The sequence below is a fragment of the Hyaena hyaena genome, unplaced genomic scaffold (assembly GCF_003009895.1).
Source record: "Hyaena hyaena isolate Hyena2069 unplaced genomic scaffold, ASM300989v1 scaffold_797, whole genome shotgun sequence".
Taxonomy (NCBI): Eukaryota; Metazoa; Chordata; class Mammalia; order Carnivora; family Hyaenidae; genus Hyaena; species Hyaena hyaena.
The window spans coordinates 175,087-196,513 of NW_024081432.1; the positions used below are offsets into that span (position 1 = coordinate 175,087).

General features: G+C 41.3%; 1 protein-coding gene across 1 annotated transcript in view; it reads left to right on the forward strand.

Annotated features, from left to right (window-relative positions):
- Positions 1-13,037: 13,037 nt before the first annotated feature.
- The window catches only part of DPYSL3 (dihydropyrimidinase like 3), a 116,820-nt gene continuing 108,430 nt past the window's right edge, over positions 13,038-21,427 (forward strand). The window contains exon 1 of the mRNA XM_039219188.1: positions 13,038-13,788. Coding sequence (XP_039075119.1) covers positions 13,390-13,788 — 399 coding nt within the window. The 5' untranslated portion in view covers positions 13,038-13,389. The remainder of the gene's footprint in view (positions 13,789-21,427) is intronic.

The following is a 21,427-nucleotide window of genomic DNA, read 5'->3' on the forward strand; positions in this document are numbered from 1 at the left end:
AGGAAATTCTTTTCATAAGAGAATTATATCATTCCAGTATTTGTGATCCACACTAAACCACTGAGGCTGCACCTCATGTCATATTTCAAATCCCTGTATTGCCAGTCTTCTTAAAGTGGAACCAAAAGCTATTTGGTACCAAATAGCAAATATGTATAGAACTGTTTTACATAATCAATGACTTTCTCTTTTCTTTCTCAAGTAATAGCTTTCTCTGGGACATTCTCAAGTTTTACCTTTTTTTTTTTTTTTTTTAGTTTCTTTATTTATTTTGAGAAAGAGAGAGAGAGCAGGGAAGGGGCAGAGAGAAGGAGGGAGACAGAGAATCCCAAGCAGGTTCACTGCTGTCAGCACAGAGCTGACTCAGGGCCCCATTTCCTGAACTGTGAGATCATGACCTGAGCTGAAATCAAGAGGGGGGTGTTTAATTGACTGAGTCACTGAGGTGCCCCCCATTTTTACTTTTGAACAGACAGAGAAACTTTAGCTAAAATATCAGTTTGCTTCAGATAGAAAAACAGCAAGAGGGAGCAGCTGGATTAATTAAATTGCTAACCTCAATCCAGACTTTTTTTCTTCTTGATGCATGGCACAAAATTTCAGCTGTTTGAAACTGATCTTAAAATTTAAAGCAGAGTGTTTCAGCTTAACATACAATGAAGCCAAAACAGGACGTTATACCACAGAGATTATGTGCAGGACTTTCTTCCTGACTTTAACACTGTGAGTGTTTGCCTCCGAAGAGAGAGTCAAGGCACACTCTTAAATAAGGAAAAAAAAAATACAGTTAAAACATTCTAGTGTGTTGAGAAAAGCCCCAAATTGTGTGATTTTCGGTCTGTATGAGGCTGTTACCATTTAAACTGGAGAATCCAGAGATTTGGGAGGATTTGCTCTTTGAAGAGGGATCCCTTAGTTCCCCACGGGCACTCAGGTGAGTGAAGACCCCTTGAAAGAACCTGTAGAGTGTGGTGCTGAAAGAACAGCTCCTACAGAAAGGTTTTCACCTACACCAGCATAGGCAGGGAAGTGAGACCTGGGGACCTTCCTCAAGTTGGAAAGCATCCACACCATGTAACAAAAACAAACAAACAAACAAACAAAAAGCAGTTTCAATAGAAATGGTTCTAGAGACAAGAGAGCACCATTTTGGACAATGTGACTTGACTGAGAACCACTTGCAGCAGAAATACCTGACACATGCATCTTAACAAGCAAATTTCTTAAATATGTTCACACTCTTAATATCTATTGTCAACTGTCCTTTATAATCACTGTACGTTATAAACATTCCTGGAAGTGATGGGAATCTATTTTGCAACACATTCACCAACCTGAAAGTGGTATAGATCAAGAGTTCACAAACTTTTCCTGTAAAGAGCCAGACAGCATATATTTTCAATTTTGTGGATGGTGCAGTCCCTGTTGCAATTATTCATCTTTGTCATTGCAGTGTGAAAGCAGCCATAGGCAATACAAAAGTAAGTAGGACTGTCCTCTTAGAAAGCTTTATGGACATTGAAAGTTGAGTCATGTGATTTTAATACATCATGAAATCTTTTGGTTTTTTTGCAACTATTTAAAAGTGCAAAAAACATTCTTAAGTTGTAGGGCATAGAAAAATAGGCACTGGGCTGGATGTGACTGTAATTTGCTGACCATTAGAATAGATGCTATTAAGTCAGTTGTAGTAGGAATTACAGAATTTATTTTTGGATTAGCACTTAACTGTCACAGCATGTATAATGGGAAGAATTTGTTTATCTTCCCCAATGCAACTCCATCATTCTCTTTTAACAAGATACAAGAAGAGAAGAAGCTTATATTTCAACTCAATGGAAAATGTTTTGCAAGGACGTCTCTGGGAGAGGAGCCTGGAGACAGCCATGTGCACTTAAATTATGATCTCAAGTCTTCAACTTTAGACCATTTCTGAGCCCTATCATGATAGTGTTTGAGGCCCACCTCCAAGGGAAAGGGGCTGCTGAGGCTGCATCTGAAGTCAGCTGCATTGCTGGTAGAATTATTTTATTGTGATACAGGAGTCCATCACTGTTCTGGCTCACAATATTTGACCCCTCTCGCTTATACATTTGGTGGGCCTTGCCCAACTAGTAACTCATCAGGATTCTGCCTAGGAATTTTTCCCTAAGTTTTACATGAATTTCTACATTATATACATTTCTTCAACCATTGTCACTTCATCCTAACAGCATTCTTGCTCAATCCTTATAGCAACATTGCAAAATAGGCAAGTCTGTTAGGTTTATTGTTTCATTGTACAAATGGTAGAGATTCCAAAGATTGGAATGGGCTGCCTCAGAGCACTCTGTTCGGAACTGATGCTGCCTGAAATGAAATCCAGAACCCTTAATGCACTCTCCCACAGTTCCACCAGGGCTCTCAAAAAAAAAAAGACAGAACATTTTACTTAATTTGGTATATACATTGTTGTATGTTACCAGGCACTGTAATATCATTTTGTGCATTTGTGCTGGTACCCTGAATGTCACATAGTAAAATTCTTTTATTAAAATATAATTTGGGGGGCACCTGGGTGGCTCGGAAGGATGTGTGTCTGACTCTTGATTTTGACTCAGGTCATAGTCCCAGGGCTGTAGATCCAGCCCCAAGTTGGGTTCCATGCTGAGCATGGAGGCTGCTTAAGACTCTCTCTCTCTCTCTCTCTCTCTCTCTCTCTCATACATATACATATATATATACATATATATACACAGACACATAATTTTGAATCATATGATCATATAACCATCATCAAAACTACAAATGTAGTTATTTTATTATATAGTAAAATTTTAAGCCCTGTGTGCTAAACTGTGGAGGGAGTTGTATAGACATACAAGAAATGGTTGGGCTGGCCCACTTTTCAACAACTTTCCATGAAATTTGAACAAATTTCTATCAGCACGGAATTCTCACCTATTTAAGATTCCAGCATGACTTTGTGATGAGCAAAATTCTAATATGGCCCCCAACTGTCCCACTACCCTGGTTGTATACACCTCCCAGTTACTCAAACATTAATCTAGGCACTACAATGATGTTGCAGATGTAATTAAAGCCCTTAATCAATTGATTTTAAACTAGGGAGATAATTCTGAGTGAGTCTTACCTAATCAGATGAGACTTGAAGTCAGGGCCTGAAAGTGAGAATCTCCTGCTGGGCTTGAAGAAGCAAACAGCCAGGTTGTGATTTGCCTTTGAAGGGGGTCACATGATAAGAACATGAGGGTGGCTTCTAGGAGCTGGAAGTCACCCTGGGCTGACAGTCAGCAAGACAATGCCTGGCAGTGTAGTAACTGCAAAGAACTGAATTCTGTCACCAACCAATGAGCTTGGAAAAGGACCCCCATGCCTGAAATGAGATCTCATCCTTGTCAAACACTTTCATTTCAGCTTGGTGAGACCTGAATGGATGACCCAGTTAATTTGTACCCAAATTCCTGACCCACAGAAACAGTGAGATAACAAATCTGTTGTTTTGGACTTGTGGGGCACCTGGGTGGCTCAGCTGGTTGAGCATCTGACTCTTGGTTTCAGCTCACCTCATGATCTCACGGTTTCATGAGTTTGAGCCCTGCATCAGGCTCAAGGCTGGCAGCATGGAGCCTGCTTGGGATTCTCTCTCTCTTTGCCCCTGCTCCACTCTCACTATCTCTGTCTCTCTCAAATAAATAAATTTTTAAAAATTTAAAAAAATCCTTTAAAAAATTAGCTGCTAAATTTGTTACACAGCAATAGAAAACTGTACACTCTCATACAGGGACAATGAAAACCTTTCTTTAGTGCCTCCGTATGTATTTTAATCTTCCATTTCACACCCATCCCCAGTAAAGCAGACATCTGTCTGCTCATCTCATCAGTCACAGCTCTGAGCTTTTTGCACTGCTGTTGAGTCTTGGGTTTCCCAACAAGCGCTCTCCACCTGCAGCCCCAGAAGACAAGAGATCACCTCTTCTCATGAACACACCACAGATTTCATTTAGAAACTTGCCACTTCTGTGGTGAAAATTTGCCTCCGAGTTCTAACCCCTTCTCCAAATATTCCTTGCACCACACATTAGCTTTCTCTGCACCTCCCAAGCCCACTCAGCAAGGGACAGGAAACCCATGCACTGACAGCTGCAGGAGTGCTCCCTGTCAGGAGAATTTGTATCTACAAAAGCTCTGAGGTCTTGAGTAATAGAATAGAGGCCATTCGAAATCATACCCAGGGACTTAGGGCTGTAGGTAAGGTTAGTATTGCAAAGCAGGTATGAACCAGCATATAACTTACTTTCCTAAAAATTTTCTCACTTTTCATGCAGGGCCCCCCACATTCAAGCCCTGTTCATTGTTCCTGGCCTCGTCCATGATTCCCCCACAAGCACTGTGCTTTCCAGCCAAGCAGGCCTGCTCACTGTTTCCCATTTCTCACTCTGCCAGGAATGACCTCACCCATCTTCCTCTGTCAAAACCCAACTCACCCTTTGTGACTTGTGGTTTGCTTTTCAGAAGGCTTTTCCTGATCTGTAGTTCTCTTTTTCTCTTGCAACACTTACTACAGTCTGAGTAGCATTTGATTTCCCTATTTGTCTTATCTCCTGTATTGTGAGCTCCCGCAACACCTTGAATATTCCTTGGCAAAAAAATCAGTACTCAGTACATATGTAATGAATTGAATTGATTAAGCAGACTGTTTCCCTTTTGTTACTCTAGAAGAGTTCTGTTCTCCTCTTGGCTGAGGGGGCCTGGACTTGGCTCAGATTTTGTCTCTTCTGCATTTGAATTATTTTAGGACAACAAACAGAACTGATCTTTGGATTAAAAAAAAGAATGAAAAAGGCTTTTTCAAAAATTCATAGTCCTTTTTTTTTTTTTTTTACAAGGACACATTTCAAAGTGGTTTCTTAAACATTATTCAGTGTCTTCAAAGGTAAACAAAACAAAGCAAGCAAATTTGATTTCTGTATCATCAAGTATACTAGAATTTTGGAAAGAGTACTTAAAGATCTACAGAATAGTTATGTTTCTAATATAACTAGATTTGCCTTCCCCATGAGGAATTTTCATTTATGCCTTGTCCTCAGTTAAAGACTTCTCAGGATCCAGATGTAAAAGATATGGGTAAATATCTAAATGGTGAAATTAATCGTTATTATATGCTTTAAGATTATGTTATTTTAATGACTGATTTTTAAATTTTTAAGTAAATAATTATGAATTTGCCAGCCAATGTCAAAAATTATATCCATTACAATGAATAATCCAGCTAGCTAACATTATTACATCCTTACTATGTTTTGTTAAAAGGGTAGTTCCCAAGTTTTACATCTGCCAGACTTGCCACAATGCTATAGATGTTTTATGAATCCTATCCAAGTCTTAAGTCACTCAAATTTTTTAATTTAATAATTAATTTTTAGCTAAAATTAAGCCATAAAAATAAATGAGTATGTTAAAAATAAAATACTTCATCAGATAACTAATCTATAATTTTCACATAGTATTCAACCTCAGATTTTCTTTTGAAAATCTTCCTAATTTATGTATTTGACAAATGTGTGGTTTTGAGAAGTTTAGATTGGTCCATCCTGATACACTCTATTTATTCCCAGAACTGCTCGGTCCATTTTATTTCAAAAGACAGCAATATATATATTTTTAGGTGTGAATTTTATGGCCAAAAGCTCCTTTTTGATACAACTAATGATTTTGTAATGTATTATTTGGATGTATAGTCATACTGTATATTTTTTGGTAAGAAATAAACACTTCGGCAAGTTAAGTTGTACTTTAAATGTTATAATTCCTAGTGACCAGCCAATATTAAGAATTATTAGGTTGTTGGGCCTTATATAGTCAAAATTGAGTAAATTTTAATGTGGGCTCTGCTTTAAAACATCAATCATTAAAAATATTTATCTGTATCTTATTATTTTTAGTTTATTTTTATATAATAAGTTTCACATATACATCTGATTATACCTTTGGTCTAGGACACTTCTAGGGGTAAATGTTTAAAACTTTAAAAACTGGAATAAAAAGTAATCTGACTTGGTTTCCCAAAATAAAATTTTCATTTTGGTCGCATGTAAGACTGATTAGTAATTGTTAGCTACATACTACAAACAGTTCTAGCTACTGTTGAAAACGAAAATTCCAGATAGCGTTAATGCAAGGCCTATTGATTGTCTACATACAGTCTTAGACACAGGGGCCCAGCACTGAAGAAAATAATAATGAAAACTTGTAGAACACAGTTATAGGTTGGTATGCAACAATTCACTTTTTTCTCTAACACCACAGCTTTTTATCCCCATTTTATTGATGAGGGAACAGAAAGAGAGAATTTAAGTAAATTCCCCCAAATTCACTCAGCTAATGATGGTCCCATAATCATAGTCCAGATTTTGTGACTTCAAATCCCGTCCCTTTCTCAAAAGTATCTTGTTCCATGTAAATATTGATATTTTGTAGTAAGAAAAGAAAATTAGGGCTATATGCTTAAACAAATTGTCTCCTTATTTTTTCCTCCATGTTTCCAATATAAATCACTATAAAAGCTTGAAACATTGACGGAACCCTATTTCCTATCCATTCATCTTAATTACGAGGGATCTGGAGGAGTAAGGCGTTCCAGAGAGCTGCCTAGACAAGGAGTTATTTATTAGCAGAAAAATGAACTCAGACAAAAGCACTGGGGCAAGAAGGCATTACCAGTGCATTTACGTCTTCTGAATCTATACATAGCTATAACATTCTCAATGAAAGAATTATTCACTATGTTTCCATTTTTTTTCCTTCCATATCTCTTAGTATCTGTCATTTATACTCTGGCCTGTTACGCATTTAGTTGGAGCCAGGATGTGGCCTAGTGTTGTGGAGCCAGCAAATTTGTGTCTGGAATGAAAGAAGCTTCTCTTTTCAGATTGTCATTTCATTTGACTACCTTTCTTTCTCCATTATTTATTTAGTTTATGCTCAAGGGGATGCTAAAATGAAAGTTATCTTTTTCAATGTTAAGGGCAAGTTTTATGTCTGGTTTCCTGGAGCCACTCGAATCATGATGATAACAAAAATATTCCCTTCAAGAGGAAAATAGTTGATTTTTAAGCTTGTTTCTTACAGAGCTAGTAACTGTTGATCCAGAAACCCAGTGATCTGAAGACACACACCTACTCATAGAGTGTGAGTGCCCCGATCCGTGAGTTATATGATTACCTTCATCTAGCAGGACAAACTCTAATGGTATTTCTGCAAGTCTTAGCTTTCTAGGAGTGCAGGGTTTCTGTATATCAACCATGTCACGATTATTCCTTAAAAGCAAATAATTAAACAAGGACAATAGTTCATTTGGCAGGATACAAGGTTTAAAAATCCAAACTAAAGCATCAAGTTAGACCAGATAGCAGTCTGTAGGAGAATATGAGACATTAATACAGGTCAGTGATTCCTTTTCAGAGGGAAGAACAGAGAGAGTAGAATAAGTAGGCAGCACTTGAGTTCTGTTCTGTGTTATTTCTTGAAAATATATGAAAAATATGATGAATAGTTACGTTTACAAATTTTAAAAGAGTGAGTACATGGGAGTTTGTTACATGACCATTTGCTTTTCTGTAGTTTTAAATTTTTCTTTCAAAAGGAAGGGAGGGAGAAATAGAGGATTCATTACTGTTTATTTTTCCTCTTTAGATGGCAAAAGAGAGAATTATTTTTATTTTCAAGAATCAGAATGAGACTGTCATAACTATAATGTAAAACTAATGTGATTCTTTCATAAATGGACAAAACCCAGGAAAAGTAGCCAGAAAAGAGCACATTTTTTTTAAAACCTTGGGAATATATTGTGAACCATGGTAGCCGATAAAGAGGTTGGGCAGATTATCTCTTTTTTGTCTTTGTTTTGTTGTTGTTATTCTTACTCTTATATTGTTCTACCTTGCAGTTACATTTATTTTCTGGCCCTTACTTAGAGATTTTTCACTTAGGAGTTTCAATTGTACCTGTGAACCTGCACCGAGGAAATTAGAGAATTAGAGCATTTGACATGAATATTTGTTTTCTCATATTGGTCAACAACTACTTAACATGTGTCTACTTCCCACATAAGGCAAAAGGAAATCCTGTGATTGGAATTGGCTTTTCAACATTTGAGAATAGTAACATCAAAGAGAGATGCTCAGGGTATAAAAAAGAAAATGGCAACAACTCCTCAGTAGGAAGGTGATTATGTCATGTCTTATTAACTAATCCTTTGGTGGAAAGGATTTGCCTCAAGGACATTTATAAACCCTCATTTAATGTCCTCCTTATAATGATCATTTTCTCATCACTTGTTCACCCGCTGATATGCTTTGCGTGAGGTGACAACTAGATTCTGATGAAGAGTCTATTTGTCTTTTCCTTTGATTTTTCATTTTAGATCATAGATCTTTAGAATACAGTAGGGAGCCAACAGTTGGGTTCAATAATTCTCCATCAGCAATTTTCAGTGTGCTCAATAAATGTGTTTTATCTAAAATAACATCCCGGACACACATTGCAAAATAACATTCTTTGTTTATAAAAAGTAACTCATACTTAGAAAGATTTTGGAAAATATAGAAATGCATGAAAGAAGAGACGAAGTTCCTCATAATCCTACAACTCACCTTTTATGAATATTTTGATACATATTCTTGTTCACTTTTCTCCCTACATACGTATATTCATGAAGCAGCCAGAATTTTTTCTGCATGCACAATTGGGATTATTAAAAACGTTAACGAACTGGTTTCAAGGTTGTAGATATTTGAAAAATGACCTCTTTTGGGTTTTTTTTTAAAGTATTTATTTATTTATTTTTGAGAAAGAGAGAGAGAGTGGGGGAAGGAGGGGCAGAGAGAGGGAGACAAAGAATCCCAAGCAGGCTCCGTGCCCAATGCAGGGCTCAAACTCAAGAACTGAACTGTGAGATCATGACGTGAGCTGAAATCAAAAGTCGAATGCTTAACAGAGTGAGCCACCCAGTGCCCCCCTGTGTTTTGGTTCCTAATGAACACTTTGGTCACCAAATATTTAGCTGAATCTCAGCAGTGGTCTGTCAGAATTCTTAAGGTATGATGGAGCTATATTGAAAATAGAAGTCACATGATCATAATTTCAATTTGTTTCATAAAATCCTACAAAGCTAATATTACAGGAGAAGGTCGAGCTCATTTTTAGGAACTCCATGATATTAACGATGTATCTAAATATACCCTGAGGAAATGGAGGACTAATATTTATTGCACATCTGTTGTGTGTCAGGCAGAGTGCTGAATATTTTGCAAAAGTTGCCTCATATGTATATGTCATCTGAAGGGTGAAAAATGACATTTTCAATCTCTGTACCCTTAAAATGGGATAGAAATAATCGAGGTACAAATTCCTGCAATTCAGGGATGGAAAAGAAGGGATGGGTTTTGATCAGAAGTAAATTTAAGTTCACTGTTGAGTCAAGATAAACTATATAACCCTCTTTTCTCTCCTTATTTTGAGTCTGGAGTCACTGCCCGACTATTAATATTTTACCTTCTGTTGGGTAGATTTTGGCTTTGTAAGAATTCAGTGCAACTTATTTTCCATGAAAGCTACTCAGTGCTGCTGTATCAGGATTGCATGTGCCCACTTTGCTTACTACAGAGGAGTCTCTGCCTTCCGCTGATCTATAGGTAATAGAAGATGCCTCCGGAATATATTTCCCTAAAGTTATAATCGGATATGCCATGGGCTCACATAACAAGTCATGTCCATGCAAAGTGGCAAGTCATTTACTGCAGTTACAGGAAATGCAAATCTGATCTGGTGTGTGACAAGTTGAAAGCTCTATTTTGCTGCCTGTGTTAGAGAACTAGCTGGCTGTTTGCACATTGTTTTAGGTAAACCCTTCACTGGAAAGGATGACCTGAGGTGGCCGTAGACATAATGCTGCCCTTGTGTTTGTGACTGTCATAAGTAATGTCTCCTCTACCTTACTAGAGACAGACATGATGAAATGTGTTCAATGTGACTATAGTGCCTTTGTTAGGAGGACACTGGCAGGATATTTCTTTATGTGAGTGTTTGTCTTAAAGTTGACCTTTACCCCCAAAACAGCTGGGATACTTAGAAGTTTTCAGTTTGTTAACACCTTGCTTCTGGTGTTCCCATTATTACCTCTCTGAATGTTACAACAGAACTCTGTCGTGGGGTCATTTTTAGGAGCACAGGCTCTGGACCAGCTAGCAGGGAGTTGACTTCTAGCTTGAAGTGCTAGTGTGATACTTCAGGCAAGAGACTTAACTTGTCTAGGCCTCATTTTCTCCCCTGGTAAAATGAGGATAGTAACCACACCACATTTACTGCCTTGTTGTGAAGGTTTAGGCAATGCATGTGAAATTCCTAGCACAATGGCTTGCTCAAAAAATGAAATCCTTATAATCCTGTTAGGTGGGTGAGGCAAATATGAAGCAGAAAGATGTCAAGAAGTTAAGTAAGATACTTGGCCTCAGGCCACATAGTCGTCAGATCAGCCATTTCCATTTTAGTTTTCTTTTAAAGGCTGCTTTGCTCTCTTAATTAAACACGTATGTGTATATGCAGCTGTTGACTTTCAGATGCGATGTTTTGTCAACAAATGTAATTATGCAACTTATACATTGCAACAGACATGGTTGTGAGGCAATGTGGCTGTAGCCATGGGGCTCATCTACGCGCAAGCGCCCACACACCTCAGCACAGACAAGCATGCACCTACATTCAGAATGTTCCCTTCTCAAAGGAAACCTCAGATGCTTTGCACGCATCTTGCTTCTAGTTATGGTTCTGTCACAACTTGGGTGCTCACTCAGAGCCTCAGTCTCCTTGCTAGTAGAAAAGAATAGTACGTGACTTGTAGTATTATTAATTAAGATATCACTAAACAGAATTTAAGACAGGGTATGGAAAGTCCTTAGCACTGAGCCTGGCACAGAATAAATTCCTAATCCATGTTAGCTAATATCTTTATGGTTGCCCTTGCTGACCGTGCTGGTGCCCGTGGTGTTTATGGAGGGTCAGAGGGGAAGACTCTCCTGCCAGAACAGTCTACAAGCTGGCTATCTTAGTCTCTTCATAACTCTTATGACTGACAGTCTGACCTCATCTTTCTTATTTATCATCTCTCTGCCCCCATTAGAATCATGTTCCACAGAGGAGGGAACCCAACAGTGCTGGACACATAGCAAGTGTCCCCCTAAAAGTCTGTAGATGAGTTAATGAGTGAAGACGAGTTTGAGAGCAATGGGAAAGAGGAAGGAAGTAACCTGTGTGAGCACGGCAGGATGGAATAACCTATATTACCAATCTGTCCCGTGAACTTCTGGGTCTGCCAGCCACCAGCATTTGTTAGGAAGGAAACAGCTTCCAGAGGAAGTCTGCTTAAGAAATCAGAATAACATGATAGAGCACAGGCGGTTCAGCAAGCGTCTTTCTCTTCATGGGGGCTGGGGGACAAGTAAAATCTGTGTCAATGTATTTGTCTTTGATCTGAGTTCAGGTCAACCTCATCCCCCAACTGTTCACGATTGTCACAATCCTGCTCTCCAAGTCCTGTTTTCCAATATCCTAGCTACTCTCCAAAAGTGCGGTTGCAACTTTCATTCGATCAAATTGATTGCAGATGCCTTCCATGATAGTGTCTGTGTGCACGAAGAAGCCCGCCATATGCTGACGGGCTTTAAATGAGTTACTATATGTGACACAATTACAGTAGTGACTGGCACCCAGCAACAGCTCCTCAAATGTTCCCTGTTGTTGCCGCTGTTGTTATTATTATCGTTACCCATTTATTCACAAAGGATTTACGGAGCTCCTCTTATGTGTCTGCAGATGTGCCGGGCACAGGATATTTCATGGTAAGCTACACAGACCAGGTCTCTGACTTCATGAAGCAGAGGATGTAGGTGAGGTTCAGAAAATAACGCTGAGTATGTCACACGGAATAGTGATGGATTGTGTTACCTTGGTGGGTGGCTGGAGACGTCACTCTTGGTGAGGGCAGGCCCCCCTCCGGCCTTGTTAAACACTGTCCCTCTAGGATCTTGTGAAGGGCATAGTAGGCCTTCAGTTCACACTGGATGAAAAAATAAAGGAGTGAAATTCTGAAAGGGGGCCTAGTTTAACATGGGTGCTGCAGATTCTCGATTTAGGCTGCGTGTGCAGGTCCCGTAGGAGCTCTGCCCATTTGTGGACTCTGTTTGGTGGCAAAGTCTGGGTTAGAGTAAATGTGGGTGGACATGGGGGGTGGGGAGAATGAGGCTGTGAGAGCAGGCATATACATAAGTGAAATCTGTGTGGAACTGAGGTAACACAGGAAACAAAGTCTTTGGTTGTGTATTTTTGAGGTAAATCTTAGCTGATGTGTGAGCCCACGTGGAGGGTTCTGACCCAGGTAAACCTGAGCTTGAGTCAGCTTGTGAGGTACTACCACGGGGTTGCTGTATGAGGGAGGACGGTATTGGAAGTATTTTGCAAGACACAACGTAGGGACCTGTGCATGCCTTTGACCTGTAGTATAATTGTCTGGGAGGCAAATTATGGGTGCATAAAAAGCAAGATCTAGGGTGCTAAACATGAGGTGAGAATGGTTTAAGCGTAGATTTGTCTGTGAATCAATTATAAGGCTTTTGTGATGGTCAGCGAAGAGGGTCCTCCCTTTCAGCCGATTCAGGGGTTCTTTAGTTGAGAGTGAGGCAGATGCTAAAAGGGGGGACAATTGTGAGACAATTCTAAGATAAGGAGGAGACAAATCTGGGATTCTGGGTAAGCAAAGTCTAGGACTGTGAGTTTGGTAAATCTCTGTGGGTGCACGTTGTCGTAAATCACAGCCCGGCTTTGAGACGAACCCACCTGAGCCAGGTAGGTTTGCGTGCACGAGGGGGGCAGAGAGGCTTGTGGTTGCGAAGCAAACTCGGAAGTCAGCGTGGGTGAGAGAGGGTTTCTGTGCATGTGTGAGTGAGGCAAGTTCTTGAGTGTGGCTCCGGGGGCCGCTGGGCGAGCGGGAAGCGTGCGTGCGTGTGAGTGCGCGCGCGCCAAGTTGGGATTTCTACTTTCCAAGGGCCCCCGGGCCGCGCGACCCTGGGAGGCCGCGTTAGGGTCGGGTGCGCGCCGACGGGCGGCGGGCGGGCGACAGGTCCCGAGCCGGAGCGCGCCGCTGCCCCGGCCCCTGCGCCGCGCGCTCGCGGGCTGGCTGGGGACTGGCAGGAACCGGAGCTGCACTGCCGCCTCTGGCGCGAACGCTCAGGCGCCTCCTCCCGCCCCAGTCACTGTGGCTCGGAGCACGCTGCCGGCGGCTGCCCTTTCCGCCTCTGGGGGAGCAAAGCCGCGGGCCCGCTGTGCGCCTGAACCATGGCCTCGGGCCGGAGGGGCTGGGACAGCTCCCACGAGGACGATCTGCCCGTGTACCTGGCCAGGCCGGGCACCACGGACCAGGTCCCGCGGCAGAAGTACGGCGGCATGTTCTGCAACGTGGAGGGCGCCTTCGAGAGCAAGACGCTGGATTTCGATGCCCTGAGCGTGGGGCAGCGGGGCGCGAAGACTCCCCGGAGCAGCCAGGGCAGCGGCCGCGGCTCGGGGAGCCGGCCGGGGGTGGAGGGGGACACCCCGCGCCGGGGCCAAGGCCGGGAGGAGGGCAGGGAGCCCGCGCCCGCGTCGCCCGCGTCGCCCGCGTCGCCCGCGCCCTCCGGGGTGGAAATCCGGAGCGCCACCGGCAAGGAGGTTTTGCAGAACCTCGGCCCCAAGGACAAGGTAAGGGGGCCCGCGGCTCTTCTCCTCCAGCCCTCGTTCCCTTGGCAGCCCGGGGCGACAGGGCCCGGGCACAACTTTCTCCGGCTCACTTCGCTGGGGGAAGGGGGACAGGGAGGTGAAGGGCATCCTCTGCTGAAAGTAGCGCGATCTCTCTCGGCCGGGACCCGGATTCGCGCGGGTTCCCAACCGCCGCATCTCCGTGGGCGCCGGAGCGGGGCACGCGGATTCCAACCCCCCCCCCCCCCACCCGCTTCCCTGTCGCACCCCCGGGCCGGCGGGTCTGGGTGGGTGTGTCAGCCGGGCCAGGCAGGAAGGTTAGTGATTTCCAGCCCTTCTCTCTGACTGAGTAACCACTGGCACAATTGTCTTGGCCCCACTCTGGCCCTAAATTAAATCTCAACCGTGGTCACCAGGGCAGAGGGCACGCTGGCGCTGGGAAGATGGGGTCATCTCCACAGTCCCCGGATGAACGTACAGGATGGGCGGTCTCCCCTCTCACTCTTTAGACATCAGCCCAGTCCCTGAAACTTTTGGGTGTGGAGCCACTAGACTAAACACCCTCATGTGCCTCTCTTCTGTCCTAGATCGACATTTCACATCTGTTTGTAAAGTGTACATTTGTGTACAAAGCTTGTTGCAAGACTGGGTACCACAGGGATCCAGCTGTCTCTGGAATAATATGACTTATTTTTGAAAACAGGCAAGAGTAGTAAGCGTGCACTTTAAACTAGCACAAGCTGTAAATTCTCTGCTGCTCCTCCATGTGCCAAAACCAATTTCTAATGTATGTGTATTTTTGAGAAACTCATGACACACTGAACTGGCTGAAGGTATGGCGTTGAAATCCAGTTTGCTCTCATCTGTTTGTTTATTTCATAGAAAACCAGAACCATAGTTCAGAAAATTCAGGATCTGGGCAGGGCTGGAGCACTCAAAGTTCAAACTGACGCTTTTGAGTTGGGGAACAATAGTAATCAGATACGTCACTCTTGTGTAGATAATGGCTGCAAAATCCATCCACATGTATTATTCTGTGCGAATACTGGTATGAATAATAACCCGAAATGGAAATGTCTGCCCCAGAGCAATTATAGTTAATGCTTACCCAAGTTTTAGATGTTTTTCCAAATGCAGTGAGGCAGTCAAAGGAAAGCATATCTCTGCACTGTTTGATTTTGAGAAGTTTAAAAAAATAAACAAAGCTTTAATTATTGATACTGCTAGGGAAAGAAAGCCCTGAAGTTAGTATTGTGTAGAGATGCCTTTGGGAAGCAATGTCCGTTTCCCTTGGAATCACTCGTTTAGTTGGTGATTTTCATATCATCCTTGAGAGTATGGGATCCCTCTAGGCCCTGCTCAAATACCCTTTTAGGAAAAACTTCTGATATTTTGGAGAAGCTGTGGCTGATTTCTGAACCTAAGAAAGGCGTTCCAGGAAGATTATCGACTCTCTTCAGGTCTGAGCTGATCCCTATTGAAATGTTCCCTTCCTGACTCTAAGGGGAGGGAGAAGTGATGGAAAAGGTCGGTAACAATTGCTGTGAGTCACTGCTATTCCCTTTGCTGAAACACCCCTGATGTCAGCCAGATAATATGCCTGGTTTGCAAGATTTAAGAATGGTAACTAGAGAAAGGGAAAATGTTCCTCCTTTAAGCCCAGAAATTCTCTTCATTTTCTTTCCTTTTGCAAACCCTATACTTTTGGCTCCTAATTGAAAAATAATAATACAACTTAAGCATCAGCAGGATTTCTAGTGCTACATGGTTATTTGTAAGTTCAGGCTTGCTGTCAGCTTCATGCAGGCCCTGTGATTATCTCTAATTTGGTTGAATCACACTGCTACGAGAGTCAGCAGACCTTATCTACTTCTGTTCTTGGTGGCTATTTCCTTGAGGGTAGGTATTGTGTGTTTGGATTTGTCACTGTAGCTGAAATGCCTAGGACACTGGACATGTTCCATAAGTGTTTGGTACATTAACCTCCTTAATTAAGCCATATTTTTTGCTACACAGATGCAGAATGATCGTCTGGTCTCTGTTTGCTTATTTTTCATATTTTAGTTTTTAATTTTTTAGAATAAACTCTAGGCCCAACGTGGGGTTTGAATTCACGACCCCAAGATCCAGAGTCCTGTGCTCCACCGACTGAGCCAGGCCAGTGCCCCTTCTGGCCTCTTATTTAAATACCACCATTTTCAGGGAGCGCTGTACCCCGTGAAGCAACTTTTGGAAACCTTCACTTTAAAAAAATTAAATTAAGCTCAAATCTGCCTACTTGTGGTTTCTGTAAACTATTCTTGGTTCTGACCTTTTAAAATGTAAGAATAGAGTTTAAAACAAAAAGTTTCTGAGCTATTTTAATGACTCGAAACATGTGGGTTTGTTTATCTGTCAGCACAGGTTGCGTATTGCCACAGTAACAAGCAATCCCCACATCTCAGTGGCTTAATCAAACAAGCACAGTTGATTTCTTGCTCCTGTTACTTGTCCACCGTGGGTCAGCAGGACCCTCATTTCCCCCCAGGGACCTAGGCTGATGGAGGTTTCAGCTCTGTGCTCCCTTGCTGGGAAGAACATGGGCGAGTTGCTCATAGGCTCTTGAACTCCCTTGCTGAAGTCACAAAGATGACTTAGGTTCACATTTCACTGACCAGAGCAAATCATTAAACTGTGCCCCCCAAAATTGGGAGGGTGCAATCTTACCATGATACTGTAAGACGGAGATTAGAAGTATTTGGAGGAGTGCCTGGCTGGCCCAGTGGATGGAGCATGCGACCCTTGATCTCAGGGTCATGAGTTCGAGCCCCATTTTGGTCATAGAGCTTACTTTAAAAAAAATTAAAAATTAAAAAACCAAAAGGAAGTATTTGGCGTATAGCTTTAATATCTCCACCGTACCTGGGGCTGGACTACTGGGATGAGACCTGGCTCTGCCCATCTAGATTATGTGACTGTATAATCACATATACAGCTACAGCTCGGCTTCTGGGCCTGTGCTTTCTCACCTGCAAGATGTAAATAACAGTGAGTACTTTGCACGTATTAAGTACTCAGTACATATTAGTTACGATTACTGTTTGAGTTTTTACTGCTCTTTATATGTTTGAGGGCAGTTATATTCTTCCTAAAATTCTCTTTTTTAGCCTTATCATTCCTAGCTTCTTTAGCCCTCTCTTATGTAAGACTTTAACTCTTCTGATTTACTTTTCAGGTTTGACTATATTTTATAAATATTTTTTCAAAAACTGCAGTGCCCAGAACCGAACACAGTGCTCCAGATGGGATATGGCTGTGGCAAAGTATATTAGGCTAGTCAATTTCCTTGATTTACATGGACAATGTATGCTTTTGTAGTAGGACAGCCAGAATTCAAATGGATTTTTCTAAGTCCAGAGTCCCATTTTTCTGAGTTCTGAGTCCTTTCCTGACGGGGAGGATGCTGCTTTATTTTAATTCGGTGAGCCTGACCCTTGGCTCTGCTCTTAACATGTTATTGTCATGCAGGGCAAGGATAGAGCTTTCCACCACACCTCAAGAACCTTCTCCCATCTTGCCACCAGCCCATTATTCAGGACACTTGGAGAATAGTTGCTCAGCCTATGAAAACAGTTGCTGCAAAATCCTTATTTTTCCAAGTTGCATTCCAAGTTGAATGCAAAATTATTAAAAGTGATTTTTAAAAATTGTCCTGATAAACTCACAGTATGCTTTGTCTATAGCATACCTACTTATTAACTCCCAACTTAAGGAAATGAGTTTAGTTAATAAAGGCATACATTATAAACAAATTACGTTATAAACAAAAGTATGTGGCAGAATAAAAGTAAAAAAAGTCTCTGAATTATACTTTGAGTGCCAAGTGCCACGTTTGAGGTATGATTGGGTTTTTATAGTGTGGTTCTGGAGCTACCTGTAAGCACCTTGTTAAATAATGTACCTAGATTTTTTTTCTTCGGATAGCCGTTTATACTGCCCAGATCCTCCCTGGTTGGCTCACACGACTTTTTGTTTATAACTTTTGACAGTAAGTGCATAAAAAAGTAGTTGTAAATGAAAAGGAAGTATTTTTCACCATTTCTTAAGATGGTTTCCAGAGTTTTTCTTGCAGCTTAGAAATTACCAACGGGAGGAGAATGATGATATATGGTCTGCCAAGAGCAAATGATACTGCAAAAACTCTGTCATCCAGTGAAAACAAAGTAATGGCATTATGATTACATGGGTCTATTGATAACTCCCTGTCAGGAGCCGTGGGTCATTTCTAGTCCCCGGTTTCCCACATGGGCCGCTTGCGTGCAAGTTGTCTCCTTTGTAAAGTCAGTAGGGGTTCTGGGTGTAGGAGGAGACAGGCCGAGTAGTGGCGCTTACCTTTTTTTTTTTTTTAATCATTTGTCATGTGCCCTTTTGGTCTTGGGCGACCAATTTTCAAAATGATCCAGAGAAGCTGAAGTTCTCCTCCTCACCCTGTGCAAGAGAAGACAGCTGGAAATAGAATTCTAGGTTTATAAAGGCCTCTCTACATCATCAGAATCCCTGGAGTGTATGTGAAGTTTTCAAAGCTGCTCTGACAAACCCAAGCTTGCACGTAGATGGGGAGAAAGGGCCCTTGGGTACCTGGCCCCCAGGCCACACTTGAATCTGGGACCATATTTACTTACCAAACTTGGAAGTGTTTGAAACCTTTCAGAACTTTGGTTTAGTTTGACAGCAGGCATTTGAGGAACATAAAAAATGTACCTTCCAAGTAATGCTGCGATTGGCAGTGTTCCCTCAAAGTAATGGTCCCTGGAGACAAGATTTTGCTGACGGCTCATGTAAGTAATGTCTAAGACAGCCAGGAGACTGTCCGTGATGCTTTTCTGTCAGTGATTTCTATAGCTGATTCTCTTTATGATTAATTTCCACTGGGCGTTATTCCTACAGATAATGTTCCTGTGAGACAGTGGATAGAGCTTCCTAGCAGTAGGCAGTCTGGCTGAGGAGGATGTAGGCTGTGACTGGTAGCTCAGTCCTCCATTTGTGAGAAGAGGCAGAAGCCCATTTTTGTGTGTAAGCACTTTTGAAAGTTAAACTTATAGGAAAATGGAATGTTAAAGTTTATCTGTACTCTTAAAAATTTTTTTTAATGTTTATTTATTTTTGAGGGAGAGAGAGAGCAGGAAAGGGCAGAGAGAGGGAAATGCAGAATCCAAAGCCGGCTCCAGGCTCTGAGCTGTTAGCACAGAGCCCAATGCGGGGCTGGAACCCTTGAACCATGAGATCATGACCTGAGCCCAAGTTGGACACTTAACCCACTGAGCCACCTAGGCACCCTAAGGTTTATCTGTACTCGTAACCTGGACTTATATGGCATTCAAACATCAGTTCTACTCCATCAAAAAACCAATGAGATGAGGCAAACAAACAATAAACAAAGCAACAAACAGAAATGAAACCAACAGGATAAAGGATTAGCAGTCTCAGCTTAGAGACCCAATCTTTAACCAGCTGTACACCTTGCTCAACTCACCTCCCTTCTCTCTGAGTCTTAGTTTCCTCCTTTCCAGAAGGAAGGGGCTGGACCAGGTCTATAAGCTTTTTGACTGTACACCTCTATGCAAAAAATGTTTGAGCATGCTCTCTGTATGCATACACATGCCTATATGTAAATTACATGTACAACGTACGTTCACAGACCCTTGAAAAATGCAGGGGTTAGGGTGCTAACCCCCCGTGCATTCAAAAAATCCATGTATACCTTTGGACTCCCTTGAACCTTAACTATTAATACCCTTAACTATTAATAGCCAGCTGTTGACCAGAAGCCTTAGTGATAACATGAACAGTTGATGAATACAGGTTATACACAGTTGGTATATAAAATACAAACATTTTGTATGTTATATGTATTACATTCTGCATTCTTATGAGAAAGTAAGCTAGAGAACAGAAAATATTATTAAGAAAATTGTAAGGAAGAGAAAATATATGTATAGTACTATACGGTATTTATTGACAAAAATCCACATATAAATGGACCAGTGCAGTTCAAACCTGTGTTGCTCAACGATCAACTGTATTAATATCTTACGGCCGTTATACAATACAAAACAAGTACAAAGTAAAATATTACATATACAAATATAGATCCTGGTATTTATCTCTTGTACCCTCGTGGCTTGTCTTGCCCACCCAATTGGGTAAGTGCTCGTAAATCTGTAATCTTTTGATCAAAGCCGTAACAGTCAGTGGTTCTAATATTACGGTTGTTAATGAATTAACTGTCAGTTTGAGTTCTTCAGTGATACATGCTGTATTATGGGCCAGTTTCTAAAAGAAATAAACTGTTGAAGCCTTGCAGTGAGGCTACAGACTGAGTGTTGGGTAGTGCTCAGTATAGTCTCTTTATATATGTGGAGTTGGGCCAGTGGGATGTCGATAACAAGGGTCACCATAAGTATGATGAGGAGTCCCCAGATCTCCCTTCAACCCCTAAGTTTTTCTGTACTCCTTTATTCAAAAAGCACTTATTAAGCACCAGGTATGTAAGCGCACAATCAAAACCTAATTTTGAAGAAACAGAGTTGAACAAAACAGATAAACACAAGGAAAGCATTAACTTCATTTCCTTACAGTTTCCCATTGAAAATTGCCATTAATATAATGGTGTATGTTCTTTACATCTGTGTGTGTATGACACATGTGTTTTTCATTCCAAAGTAAAAGTGGGAATATATAATACTGTCTGTTTTTAAACTTTTTTTTTTTTTGCCACTTTAATACTTTGTAATAAACTTTATTTCCAAGAACAGTCTTAGGTTCACAGCAAAAAATGAGTGGAAAGTACAGAAATTTCTCCTGCCCCCACACATTCATGACTCCTTCCGTTATCCACATCTCTCACCAGAGCGGTGCATTTCTTACACTTGAAGAACCCTCACTGACATATCTTTATCACCCACAGACCATAGTTTACATTAGGGTTCACTCTTGGTGTTGTACATTCCGTGGATTTTGACAAATGCTTACTGATATATATTCACCCTTATAGTATCAAACACAGTATTTTCATTGCCCTGGAAGTCCATTGTGCTCACCTATTCATCCCTCCCTTCTGACCTCTGGCAACTCCAATCTTTCAATTATCTCTGTAGTTTTGCCTTTTTTAGAATGTCATATACTGGGAGTCATAAGTATGTACCTTTCTTCTTTCACTTAGCAATATGTATTTGACATTCCCCCAAGTCGTTTCATGGCCGGAAAGCTCATATCTTTTTAGCACGGAATAATATTCTATTTACTGGATGTTTATTTATGCATTCACGTACTGGAGGACGTTTTGGTTGCTTCTGAGTTTTGGAAGTTATGACTAAAGCTTCTATAAACATTTATGTGTAGCTTTTTATGTGGACATTTCATTTGAGTAAGTACCAAGGAGTGCAATTGCTGAATGGTGTCGGGTAGGTACTTATTTTGTAAGAAATCCGTAAACTGTTTTCCAAACTGGTTGTACCATTTTTGGTATTCCTACCAACAATGAATGAGAGTTTCTTTTGCTCCATATCCTCGTCAGCATTTGGTGCTGTCACTGTTTTGGATTACGGCCTACAATGGTAATAGACGTGTAGAGATTTCTCACTGTTGCTTTAGTTTACAATTG